Source organism: Schistocerca nitens, chromosome 6 (assembly GCF_023898315.1).
Source record: "Schistocerca nitens isolate TAMUIC-IGC-003100 chromosome 6, iqSchNite1.1, whole genome shotgun sequence".
Taxonomy (NCBI): Eukaryota; Metazoa; Arthropoda; class Insecta; order Orthoptera; family Acrididae; genus Schistocerca; species Schistocerca nitens.
The window spans coordinates 215,793,052-215,806,171 of record NC_064619.1 but is presented as its reverse complement, the minus strand read 5'-3'; the positions used below and the strand labels follow the sequence as shown (position 1 = coordinate 215,806,171).

General features: G+C 36.3%; 1 protein-coding gene across 5 annotated transcripts in view; it reads left to right on the top strand.

Moving 5' to 3' along the window:
• LOC126263736 (probable phosphorylase b kinase regulatory subunit beta) overlaps window positions 1-13,120 on the top strand; it is a 195,025-nt gene that overhangs the window by 73,620 nt on the left and 108,285 nt on the right. For 4 of the 5 annotated variants that reach the window (XM_049960911.1, XM_049960910.1, XM_049960912.1 and 1 more), the window contains exons 11-12: window positions 2,251-2,265; window positions 12,785-13,015. In XM_049960911.1, the coding sequence (XP_049816868.1) occupies window positions 2,251-2,265; window positions 12,785-13,015 (246 nt within the window). The remainder of the gene's footprint in view (window positions 1-2,250; window positions 2,266-12,784; window positions 13,016-13,120) is intronic. The other variant, XM_049960913.1, reaches the window with a different exon arrangement.

Here is a 13,120-nt window from a genome sequence, read left to right as displayed (position 1 = left end):
ACTTCAGGTGTACTTTTGTACTATGTTTCACAATGAAAATAACTGTCAAAAAATATTCATACTTATTGGATTATTAACCATACCTCCTCATGTTTTATTTCAAAAAAAGCAAAGAAAAGTATTCTGACTATCAGAATGTTGTCAGAAACACTGAAAAAATATGAAGTGAAAAAAAAGAAATAAAAAAAAAAGAAAAAGCAACGACCATGAATCAAACACGGACCAGCTGTTTGGTAGTCTAATGCCTTGACCGCTCAGCCACCAACTTCGCTCTGCTAGATGACTTGAATCACAGGTACCCAAGCTGCTGCATGAAAACACAAAAATGTTAATAACTCAAATATTATTAAGTTTGGACCCCATATAGTATTAATAACATATGTTTGTTTTTAGACAATCTTTCAAGCTTTCAAAATATGATTTTCATCATCTACGTTGACCCCAATTTTTTCAAAAACAAGGGAGTGTCTAGAAAAGAGCTGAAACACGTGTCTCTTTATTTTCGATATAGATCATCCTGTGGGTCTCATGACCCACATGACGGACCCTCCCTTTGTTAGTACTAGGTTTGGATTTGCTTAGTTTTGCTGAACTGAAATTTCTGTTTGTGTGAATTAAAGAAGCCGGCCGAAGTGGCCGTGCGGTTAAAGGCGCTGCAGTCTGGAACCGCAAGACCGCTACGGTCGCAGGTTCGAATCCTGCCTCGGGCATGGATGTTTGTGATGTCCTTAGGTTAGTTAGGTTTAACTAGTTCTAAGTTCTAGGGGACTAATGACCTCAGCAGTTGAGTCCCATAGTGCTCAGAGCCATTTGAACCATTTTTTTTAATTAAAGAGAAAGGAAATAGAAAAGAGAACAATTTGGAAAGGTGGGCTTTCATATTCTTCATATAGACGAGATAAGTTGCATAGCACAGATTAATGGAACACATTGTAAATAAATATGAATGATATAAATCGCAGAGCTAGGTGGACGATGGTTTCTGCAGAGTAGAGAAGAGCAAAGACAAACTAGTGTTGGAAAGGAACTAAGAGAAGAGAAAATAGAAAATAAATTTATATGGAAAGCAATTTCAAAAAGGTGTCAGATTAAAAGAAGAACAAGAAAAGTAAACATGGATAAAAATAAGAAATAAATAACCCGAAGAAGAAAGAAACTGCAAGAGGAATGGATAGAGAGGGAAGTGGGAATCAACAACTAAGTAGAGGAAGCATGGGTTATAAAAACAGTTAAGTTAGGAGAGAGATACATTCATATTGGCAGAGAAAATATTAACATATGTTTGTGTGCATAGTAGCAGTGCCCACTCATGTATAGAATATCAGTTTCTCTTGTTCTGCTTTCCAAAATTCTGAAAGGCGGGTTAACATGGCCTGAGTTGAGAGAAAGCACTAATTTCACTGCTGTTAAGTTAAATAGCTTGTTATGGAACAGAACTGGGCCAAAAATTTATTTCTATGTCACCTTGATAAGTGCTGCATGGATCTATCTTAGATATGGTCACTTCTTGGATACTACAAATATTTACTCCCCCTCATTCCCTCAATTCCACACCCTCCTCCCCCTCCTGCTCTCCATAAAGGAACATCATTATGATTTCAGCACCCAGCATGTCATCATTGAAAAAGGTGACGGAGTTTTTGAAAGCTTTCCATAATTTTGTTAGAAGAATGGTCACTGTGTATCACATATTGTGTAGTTTCAGTCAGCTGTTTGCTAATATTCAAACATTTAAATCTTAACTACCACTCAGAATAGACCACATGCTGAGATCACAATTCTTGGTCACAAGTGTTAGCTTCTGAACTATTGCACATTCTTCTCAGACCATTCTGGACAAGTGTTCTGTAAGTATGCAGCAGTCCTCGGGGATGTGTAGAATGTTTAATGTAATTATCTTTATAATGTGATGTATATTGATAGAAACAAGAATCAATACTATTAATGCATAAAGACTTTCTAGTCAAAGTGTATATCCTCATTGGAAACAAGATCATAAATTTATAACTACCATTACCTTTCATTTTGAAACATATGTGCTGTCATTAACAAGATCTAGATATTAAGTTGTAGCTGAACCGTACTGTAAACATGATTTTTTCCCCCTCAGTTGTAACCTGCTTCTTATTTCTTTTACAAAAGTGCAATATTTATTCATTATTGAACACTCATTATGTTATTAAAGGTAAAACTATAACATGTTTCCACAGGTCTTGATGAATTATTATATGTTCTTTTTTTCCATTTTAGGCAAAACCAACTATTGTAAGTACATCAAACTTTGTACACAGTAGATTGTTGCTGCAGAATGTGTGCTTCTGTGGCTTGTTTCTTTTCTCTGCTTTTGAAATTTCTTTTTCATCTTTCACTGACTTTAATGTCCACTTCCTTGTGTTTGGAAAACATTTTAGATGTTTTTTTGGAAGAGAGATTGTAAGATGAGCATCAGTAAACATAAAACAGTCTTATTGTATTGCATTGTACTTTACATTACTGTATTGATCTCTCTTCCATCATTTTTTGTACTAGATACTGAAGTCTACTCAGTTTAAGTCAGATCATTTTGGGGGAATTAGATTAGGAAATAAGACACTGAAAGTATTAGAGATGTTTGCTGTTAGAGTAGCTAAATAACTGAAGTAATGTGGAGCAGTAAGGAAAGCTCTGCTGAAAATGAGAAATAAGTTCACATTGAATATATATTTAAGAGTTAGGAAGCATTTTTCTGAAAGTGTTTGTCTGCTGTATTGTCTTAAATGGAAGTGAAATGTGGACATGTAAAGACAAGAAGAGAATGTGGGATAAAAGTTGTAGAGGGAGACTAAGGGTTGAATATAACAAGAATATCCAAAAGAATGTAGGTTGCAGCAGTTACACAGAGTTTAAGAGGCATGTTTTGGTAGACTGTTGTGGAACGCTGCATCAAACTAATCTTCTAAGTGAAGACTACAACACCAAAATTTTTAATGATGTTACTACCATATTTTGTGCAGATTAGTAAGTTTATATTATTCCTACCTGGTGCTTATCAGATAATCGCTCTTTTATCACTGTTTATTTTTGGTTCCAACAAAACGGATTCTATCTATGTTCCCAGTAATACTTTGAGATACAATTAAATCAGAAAGTAGTCAAAATTTAATTTCCTTCATTTCTACTAAACGAGTTTGTATTAGATTTTGTGTACTGAATTTTGCCATGACAAATATATTTAAGCGAATCAGTATAAATAATGTATTTTGTAATAACTGAGACAAAGAGACAGCATGTCTAAGACTTAGAGTGACATTGATATGCAAGGGAAATTTTTAAATTTGAGATCTTATGTTGTATGAACTTCATGGGTGTCCATGTTGAAACCATAAAGTCCTTGTGTATATTATTTTTCTGGCTGGTTATGCTTGGTTTCTTCGCAGTTGTAACCTAAAGTTTCTATACACAAGATACTTTTATAGTACCCACCATGAAGTGTTCCGAATATTGTGATTCTATGAAGTATAATATTCAATAGGTTGCAAACACAACTTTCTTTGTTATATGCATCAGAAACCAAAAAGTCATGTTTCTAACACAAGAATTAAAACTCTGTACCCAGACTCCATAGTACAGGATTATGAAAATTTATAACAAATTACAAGGGAAAAACTTCCACAATGTGGAACTAGATATGCTGAAATGAAAATTATATGCCACCTTTGTGGATGTGTGTGTTGTATAATTATTAAATCCTAATAGAGCTATCTTTGGCTTTTGCACTGTGTATGTGGCACAGTTATATTACTTACACATATGAGTTTTGTGTACATTTAATAAAATCAATAATTTATGCTAGTACACAATGAGATAATAAAATTTCTGACTGTTTGAGTTCTGCAAAATTTGTATTGAAGAAAAGTACTTTAGGCAGTGAAATGTAAATACTTCTTTCTATTATCTGGGTGTTTCATGACACTCTACCTGCGCTGTATATGGAAATCAACAACTAAAAGCTTTTTTTCTCAAAAGTTCATTGTTATCGATTTCAAATATCCTTGACACAGCCCATTTTCAGATGATGTTATTGTTAAAAACCTTTGTAAAGACAAATAAGTGGGTCGTATTTTTGTAGCAAGACAACTGGTATATAAATCATGAATACTAGCTTATAAAATGTGTATCTGAAAGTGAATTATGCAACAGATAGTGCACCTAAATCACAGTGCATAAAATATCTGTGTGCCAAGTGTAATATTGATGGAGCTCTGAACAAGGAGAAAATTCTTGGGGGGTGTATTTCTCTTATTCCAACTTATAGAATATAAATAATTCTATGGGGAAAGAGAAACATTCACAGTATAGAATATGTGTTTAGCTACAGATTGTCATATGTCTCTTTCCACATGTGTGTCCACACGCATTGCATACCATGGAGAATTAATGTGGGGGGGGCTGCTATTTAATATAAAAATATTGATGTGCCACTTTAATTTACTTATGAAATTTGTTAAAAGAATAAAACTCATGTTTGAAAACAAAATTAAGTAAATGCTTTAAAAGAAAGCAGCTAGTTGTATTTAATGTGTGTATGTTTCATTTAAATAAAAAGATCATAGTCACTAACATAAGCTTCATAGATGCTCTTAAAAAAATACATAAAAGTGGATACGGAAATGAATATTTTGAAACAGAACTTCCATCACTGGTAGGTAAACAAGGATGTATGTGGATGGGCACAAATGGAAGCAGTTTCTCCAGGAACTTGAATAACATGTAATGTAAAGTAATAGGAGGTAAACAAAGTGCAAAAGTTACATAATTATCCACTGTTTGCATTCACTTCAACTGTTCATATGGTCTTCACCTTGGTATCCAATCTCAAAATGACTACTTTCTCAAGTCTGTTCTTTTCTCCCATTCCCATTTTAAACCACTAAAGGAGAATGTTTTTACCAAGAAGTTTGTAAATAGAGTCCTTTTTTTGTGTATCAGTTTTAGTGTTTGTAATATTTTACATTCTTATGAAATTTCTAGCTTGCACATGTGATGTTCTGTAACAGGAAGAAAAACAAATCCCTGACTAAATTTCCTATTTGTATTCATTTTCTTTTAATCTTCTTCTTGCTTTGTGTGCAGAGCACATTGTTTGTGACACTTGCATGGCATGTTTCTCTTCATGTGCATTGTGTCTAATATTTGTTGCTATCTTAGCTTAATAAATCCACTACCATTAACTGTTTTTCTAGCTTGTAGGCTTCCAAAATCACTCTGATTCAATTCTTGCACTGAAAAAAAATCCGTACAGTAAAAACAAAACATCTACTAATGAGACAGTAAAGTTGCCATAAAGATTTAGCATGCTTAATTAATTTGCATTGTGTTTCCACACACCTTATTTCCTTTCAAGAAAATAAGTTAGATGGAGCACAAACTGGTTCTACCTGGAGGAAAGGCCTGTGCATATTTGATATATGGAATCTAATTACCAGGAAACATATTTATTAAGGTAATACATATTCAGAATAATTTATGAATATTTTTGAGAACTAAATTGTAAAGTCTTGATTGGTTTACTTCAGCAAATTATTCTACAATATCTGAATAACCTTTTTTTCCCTTTACAATTGTTTGTCTTCTTTCATTATTTCTATTTATTTGCTTTCCTTTTCCCATTGTTTTTATCAGTGTCTTAAGAGAGGTGCTGAACTCATCTTCTGAAAACTTTAGAAAAATATTCATATTTCCATATGTACATACAAAGTCTTAAATCCTAAACTGGTCTGGTAATGAGAATAAATCTCCAAAGTAATTTTGTAAATAACTCCTGACATGAATTTTGCTGACTGCTAGTTAGTTTCAGCCCCAGTTTTCAGTTTTATATAAAACAAATAAAATAATTGAATGTGTAGTCTCCAGTCTGAATAATTCATAGCCCATGCATATTTACCATTATGCTGAAACACCTGCCCTGTGCATGATGTGATGTGTCTGACAATGCTGAGCAATTAAATGAGAAATAGCTGCCTGTTTGAAAAGGTAGTACTGCTGCTGCCTTGGTTAATGTTCATATTAAATATCTGTCTTTTTGTTGTATATTGGAAAGCACTTCAAGTAGCAAAAATCTTGATAAAGTATGAAAATCCAAACACCAGACTACTGCTCTATAAGCAAAGGATATAAAGCAACAAAAAGTATTGTAAGTGAAGAGTGATTTGCAAAAAATGGATAAAATGCCATTGTTTTACTAAATGATGCCTTCTGATCTGCTATTGCTTATATATGTTGCTTAATCTTTTGCAGTTGTACCTTCTAATTCCTTTTGGAAAACACACTTAGTTTAGATCTTTAGTAAAATAATTTTCTAATTGACCATTTGATTCCTGAACACTACTTGAGCATTGATAAAATACCCACAGCCAAAAAGAAGACTTACCAAAAGGATAGTTGCTACACGCCATACAGCAGAGGTGCTGAGTCGTAGATAGGTACAACAAAAATACTCTCAGAAAGTGAACTTTTGGCCAACAAGGCCTTCATTGGAAATAGACAACACACACACACACACACACACACACACACACACAAAACCTCTCTCTCTCTGCTACGGCCAGCGTTTGTGTGTGTGTGTGTGTGTGTGTGTGTGTGTGTGTGTGTGTGTGTGTGTGTGTGTGTGTGTGTGTGTGTGTGTGTTTCTGACAAAGGCTCACTTTCTGACAGTCTTATTGTTGTGCCTATCTGTGATTCAGCATCTTCACTATATGGTGAGTAACAACTATCATTTTCATAATATTGTTACATTCCACCCTGGATATTCCACTGTCAAATAAGATGTAATTTTTAATTCTGTAACATCTACTTCAGAATTCTTTTTATTACATGTAAGAGGTACACTCTGTACCTTTTTCTGAAGTGCTACCAGAGGTAAACAAAGTAGCATTGACTGTTGTATAAGTCTGAGAAGTTCCTCAGTTTGGTGTTCCTAATTCACCATATTCACTAATGACACTATCATTTACAAGACTGATTTAAAACAATTGCACACAGATCATAAACTCCCAAAGGTAATTTCAATGACATATAATAACTAACATTTTCAGAGAATGCACTCCTCTAAGTTCCCAGATACCCAACTTGTCACCAAACTTAATTGCGAACGTGTACTACAGGCTATATTCACTGATTTTTCATTGAAAACACATTCTCACATTGGGATAAATTTCTAACAAATACTGGCAACTTTACTTATTTTCACTCTGTAATATTGCTTGGAATCAGTCTCTGTGGAAACTACTTATATTCTAAAGGGCTTCATTGTTCTGTATAGAGTGAATATAATAATATGTAGAGCAGGTCCAAGAACCGCTTGCCATAAACTGTTCAGGCAGTTGAGAATACCCATGACTGCTTCCCAGTGCATATTTTCTCCAACACGTTCTGTTATAAAAATCCAAATCTCTGTGAAAACAGATCAAAAAGACCCAGTGATGACACCAGGTGCATTAAAGACATCCAGTGTTATTAAAAAAATGTTCTTGATGCAGAAATATCCAAAGTATGCTGGCACCAAAATCTTCATTTTGCTTGCCATTGAGCACAAAGCCCTAAGAAATCAAAAATTCCTTTTCACTTCTAAATTAAGACAGTTTTGTTGGATCATTACTTCTATTTAGTTTATGTGTGAACAAATAATTGAATTTCATAAGCAGTTTACGTTTCTCAACTGTTGACATAAACACTGTGTATATAAGCTGGTTTCATGCAAATAATATGCTTATTTGTGTATTTTGACACCAAATTTGTATTATACATGCACAATTGTATGTACTGTTTGGTCTTTAATGTTATGTAGTATTTGTCTTATTACTGTGTATGTGTTTTTGTTTATAACTGTACTTGTTGTTTGACTTTAAGGTAAATTCAGTAGCATCTTCAGTGGAAGTCAGCTGCAGATATAGCAGGGGAAGCATGCAGTTAAAGGCTTTGAGTTGGAGATATCTTAATATACGAGGCTGTGCTGAAAAGTAATGCCTCCAAATTTTTTATGTGAAAACTCTCAAAGCTTTTGTAAATGAAACAAACATTATTAGCATTCAACATCTTTATTCTTCATGTCCACACATTTATTTCTCAACATAGTCACCGTGGTGATGAACACATTTCTCCCAACAAGAGAGTAGTTTGTTGATACCATTGGTGAAGAGTTTTTGACTTTGTTAATGGAGCCACAACCTCACCTCTGCTTGCACCGCTTCATCACTATCAAAGTGAAGTTCTCAAAGGTGTTCTTTAAGTTTTGGAAACAGGTGAAAATTGGATTTGACCAAAGCAGACTGTAAGGAGGATGATTGTGTGGAATAACACTTTGAATTTGAAACCCGATTACAGCATGAGTTTCTCACACACCCACGTAGTAATGCTGCACACTGCCATGTAATGCTACAATTTGGAGTCCTCTACTGGCAGAGGACTGCAAATATGTAAACATGAAGAATAAAGATGCAGAATCTTAGTAACACTTGATTTGTTTAAAAAAACTCTTAAGAATTTTCACATAAAAAATTTGGTGGCATCACTTTCCAGCACACACTCTTATATTAGGACATGCTTTTCAATAATAGAACATAAATTACCAAGAAACATTTCAAATATTTTCCGACTGAATTTAAATAATGACCAAGAACTCTTGATGTCAGGTTATGTTTGTCAAACAGGTAGGTCTTAAGGTTGCACCTAGAAATGCTGGTTAGCACCATGAGCTCCATATGGGGCTCTTTCAGCTTACTAGCTGCTAGAAGGCTCAACTATATGAATGTGTGGTGCCTGTTCTTCCAAACATGGAGGACGTGGACAGGGATTGTGGCTAGGTGGTGCTGGGTGGGAATGTGGATTGGCTGGGAGGTCTACCAAGATAGTCCCTGCAATTGCAATAAACAGTGTGCTCAAGTGGCACAGTGGTTAACGCAACTACTTAATAAGCAGGAGATCTCATGTTTGAATCCCGGGCTGGCACAATTTTTCACTCTTCACTGCTGATTCCACACCAAGTCCCAATACAGCTGACATCAATAGCCCCTTTCCTCTCCTTTCCTCCCCCCCCCCCCTCCACCTTTCATTCACAAGAAGGCTCAGCTACTTGAGCCTAAGGGAGTTATAACTGCTACATGATTGTCACATTCCAATGCTTACAATAAAGGTGAATCAACAGAAAGCCTAAATTTTTACTCTCAAATCCCTGTTTCCATATCTCTCTAATATGATTTGATGCAGCATCAATCAACATTTAACTCTAATGTTATGACAGCATTTAACATACTGTTTTGTTTCTGGCATTTCCAGTTCTATCCACTGTAGTAAAGCCACACTAAATTTGTGTATGTGTTGCTAGAATACAGCAACATAAATGTCACCTACTAGTGAGAGCCTCACTGACAAGTAGATGAAATAACAGTGCAAAACACTTGTGGTAACTTTCAGTTGTCGACAGTTTCCTTGCTTGGTAACATTATGGGAAGCACAGACTTCAGAATAACATGCAAAGTTTTGTGACGGCCTTCGTAGCGACAACACTTCGCTGTAGAAACGGCCTACGAAGTCACCGCCACACTTTTAATAGCGGGCCGACCGGTCCGCTGGAACAGTGAACAGAAAGATGAAAACCCAAACACTCGGATTAAATGAAAGTCGGTACTTATCTTTATTAACGACGATACAGAACACAGTGGTGAACATGGTCTACAGAAATCTGTCTAGTTCGAGTTGGTGCGGCTATGTCGGCGTCGGCTGACGACAAACAGCAACTCTGCTGCGATGTACCCACAACTGACTAGCAAGTACACAATTCGGTGGCGAGTCTACAACTGAGCGGCGAATCCAGAACTGTCCTAGCGTTCGCGACTCCAGCGCTTAAGAAGCCAGAAGCCAGCGGTGGCGCGTGCAGACTTGCGGCGATTTCCTGTCTCGCTGGCGCTGCTTATGCGGACGGCGTCCGGACTTTGATGCTGCCAACCTTTTGGCAGTGGTCGCGGGTGGCATTACTGGCTAGGATATAACACAAAGTTTGACTGTTGTTTGGACAGCAGATGTACATTAGCATATATTGTTTATTCTTTCACATATTATTTTTGACCATTCTGTGCTGATTCACTATTTGATCATTGTGTCAGTTAATAATGTGTAATAAAATGTTGAATTCAGAAGTGTTGATTCATTGAATTCGAAAGAATTGATTCATTGCATCAAGGAGGAGGAGATGAGTTTTTCACATCCCGTCAACAATGAGATCATGAGAGATGGAGCACAAGCTCAGATTTGGAAAGGATGGGGAAGGAAATTGACCGTGTTGTTTCAAAGGAACCATCCCAGCATTTGCCTGAAGTGATTAAGGGAAATCATGCAAAACTTGAATCAGATAGCCAGACATGGGTTTGAACCGCATTGCAGAAAGGAGGGCCAGTGCTCCAAAAGCTTGCACAGTTCCTTAACCTTTACATAATTTCTCCTGCCACCACTTGGTGGATAGATTTGTTATCTATCTAATTGTATTATATTTCTACATATTAATATTTTTCATTGATACTTTACATTTTTAGTGTCGTTTGCAGCAATTATGATGTGGTTGCCTTAGCTGCACTCTTTCTCAACTTCGTTGCAACTGTGCTTGATGGTAACGAAAATGATGATGAACTTAAGATGTTATTGCTTTGGTATTTTCTTTTCTGGCCATTACGTCTCATTGAATGTCTGAAAGAGCAGTTTTAATAAGACAATGTACTTTCGCCAGAGACAAGGGCTGTAGACAGCTTTCAATGATGTGGCATGTATCATTAAAAGCTATATCCGCTTCTTTGGTATCATGGGATCTTTATGATACAGGGAATGATTATTCAACTGCAGAGCAGTACAAAGAAAGTGCTGAAGGCTTCTCTGTTTCTGGTTGTACTTCCTATGTTGTTCCTGTCAATTTTTGAGCATCATTAATACTGATAGTCACTTTCAGTCTTATTTTCAATGAGTCCTGCTTAAAAGATAAAAAAAAAATGATCATTTGAATTTAGTGGTTTGCTAACTTCACAATAACATTGCAAACAGTGGGTCTGAGTACGTGCAACACCTGGAAAATGTCCTTGGCAGAATGCCAAAAATTGTAAGCCCTAACCTTCACAGCCCATTTGAATCTGTCCACAAACTGATAAATTCTGACAGAAATCATGCATTAGTGATGTGTTATATCAGCATTTATATCCTTTTGAAAGTGTAGCCTCATGCCATATAAAGTATGTTCATGGTGAATGACCAGAGAAAATTAGTCATGTAATATAATTAAAAAATTGTTTCCTGCAGCATTCTGCATTCTTTGTTCATCCCTCATATCCCCCCCCCCCCCCCCCTCGCCACCCATCCAGCATCTCATCAAGATGAGTTATTGCTATTTATATGTGATTAATTTTTGTTCTGTCCTTACTATTTCACTATTGTAATAGCAGTAGTTATACAAATTCAGTCTTACAATTGTTGTTATCGTTTAATGTCCTGCTAGCTACAGATAACTTCTCTGTAAGGTAATTTAATTTTTCAGTTATTACAACTGCCAAAGAAAGATAAATGCAACGCGCCAGATAAGAAATAACACTTAACTTTACAGTTCATTGCTTCAAATAGTTGTATATGCTACTCTGTGGAATCCATTGTGTTCATGATGACAATACACTTCCTGAAACTTCCTGGCAGATTAAAACTGTGTGCCGGACCGAGACTCGAAATCGGGACCTTTGCCTTTCGCGGGCAAGTGCTCTACCAACTGAGCTACCCAAGCACGACTCACGCCCTGTCCTCACAGCTTTACTTCTGCCAGTATCTCGTCTCCTACCTTCCAAACTTTACAGAAGCTTTCCTGCGAACCTTGCAGAACTGGCACTCTTGAAAGAAAGGATATTGCGGAGACGTGGCTTAGCCACAGCCTGGGGGATGTTTCCAGAATGAGATTTTCACTCTGCAGCGGTGTGTACGCTGATATGAAACTTCCTGGCAGATTAAAACTGTGTGCCGGACCGAGCCACGAACTCAGGACCTTTGCCTTTCGCGGGCAAGTGCTCTACCAACTGAGCTACCCAAGCACGACTCATGCCCCATCCTCACAGCTTTACTTCTGCCAGTATCTCGTCTCCTACCTTCCAAACTTTACAGAAGCTCTCCTGCGAACCTTGCAGAACAGAGAACTTGCCCGCAAAAGGCAAAGGTCCAGAGTTCGAGTCTCAGTCCGGCACACAGTTTTAATCTGCCAGGAAGTTTTATATCAGCATACACTCCGCTGCAGAGTGAAAATCTCATTCTCAATACACTTCCTTCTTACTTAAATTTATAATTTTACTGGCATAAAGCTTGGAATTAGAAAAGGAGTAGCTCTGTGCATTTGTCTCACTCAACAAAATAAAAAATTACTAAATTTAAACAAGTGATCCATAGTGCATGTAGTTTAGAAACAATTTGTATGTCAGTTGAGAGTATTTACAGATAATCATATCGGCATATCATATGATCATAAATTACTCATTTTTCTTTTTCATTTGGTAGTATGTATTCAAGAATCAAAAAATGTGAGTGCCAAACCAGGAATCATTTGCATGACACCATGAAGTATAAGTAATATCATTGTTCATCACACTAATTGGATCATGCTGACAAACAGTCTTGATAATGTTTCATTTAATTGGTGTGAAAGATAAGGAAAACATTTTTTTGAAACCTTAGAGCTAAACCTTATGTCTCAGTAACTTTGACATGGTATATGATGGAAAAATTTCTCATGCAGGGAACAGCTACAGATTTGGTGGTGCAAATTGTATTAATTGCAGAATCAATGCGCCTGCAAGCTATGATGGCAACATATGGCATACAGACTCAGACCCCACATGAGGTGGACCCTGTTCAAATTTGCTCTTCTCATGAGCTGGTGAAAGTGTATGAACACCTTGGTGTAAACAACAAGTTAAAGTTAAAAGGTCGGCCACTGAGACCAATTGGGGCACTTGGAACCAGTAAAGTAATTGAATTTTGCTATATGAAAGTCATCCTTTGCCATACTAGGCATCTTTCATTTATTGTTCAAATTCATTTTGTAATTAATGCATGGTTCTCTTTTCTGAAG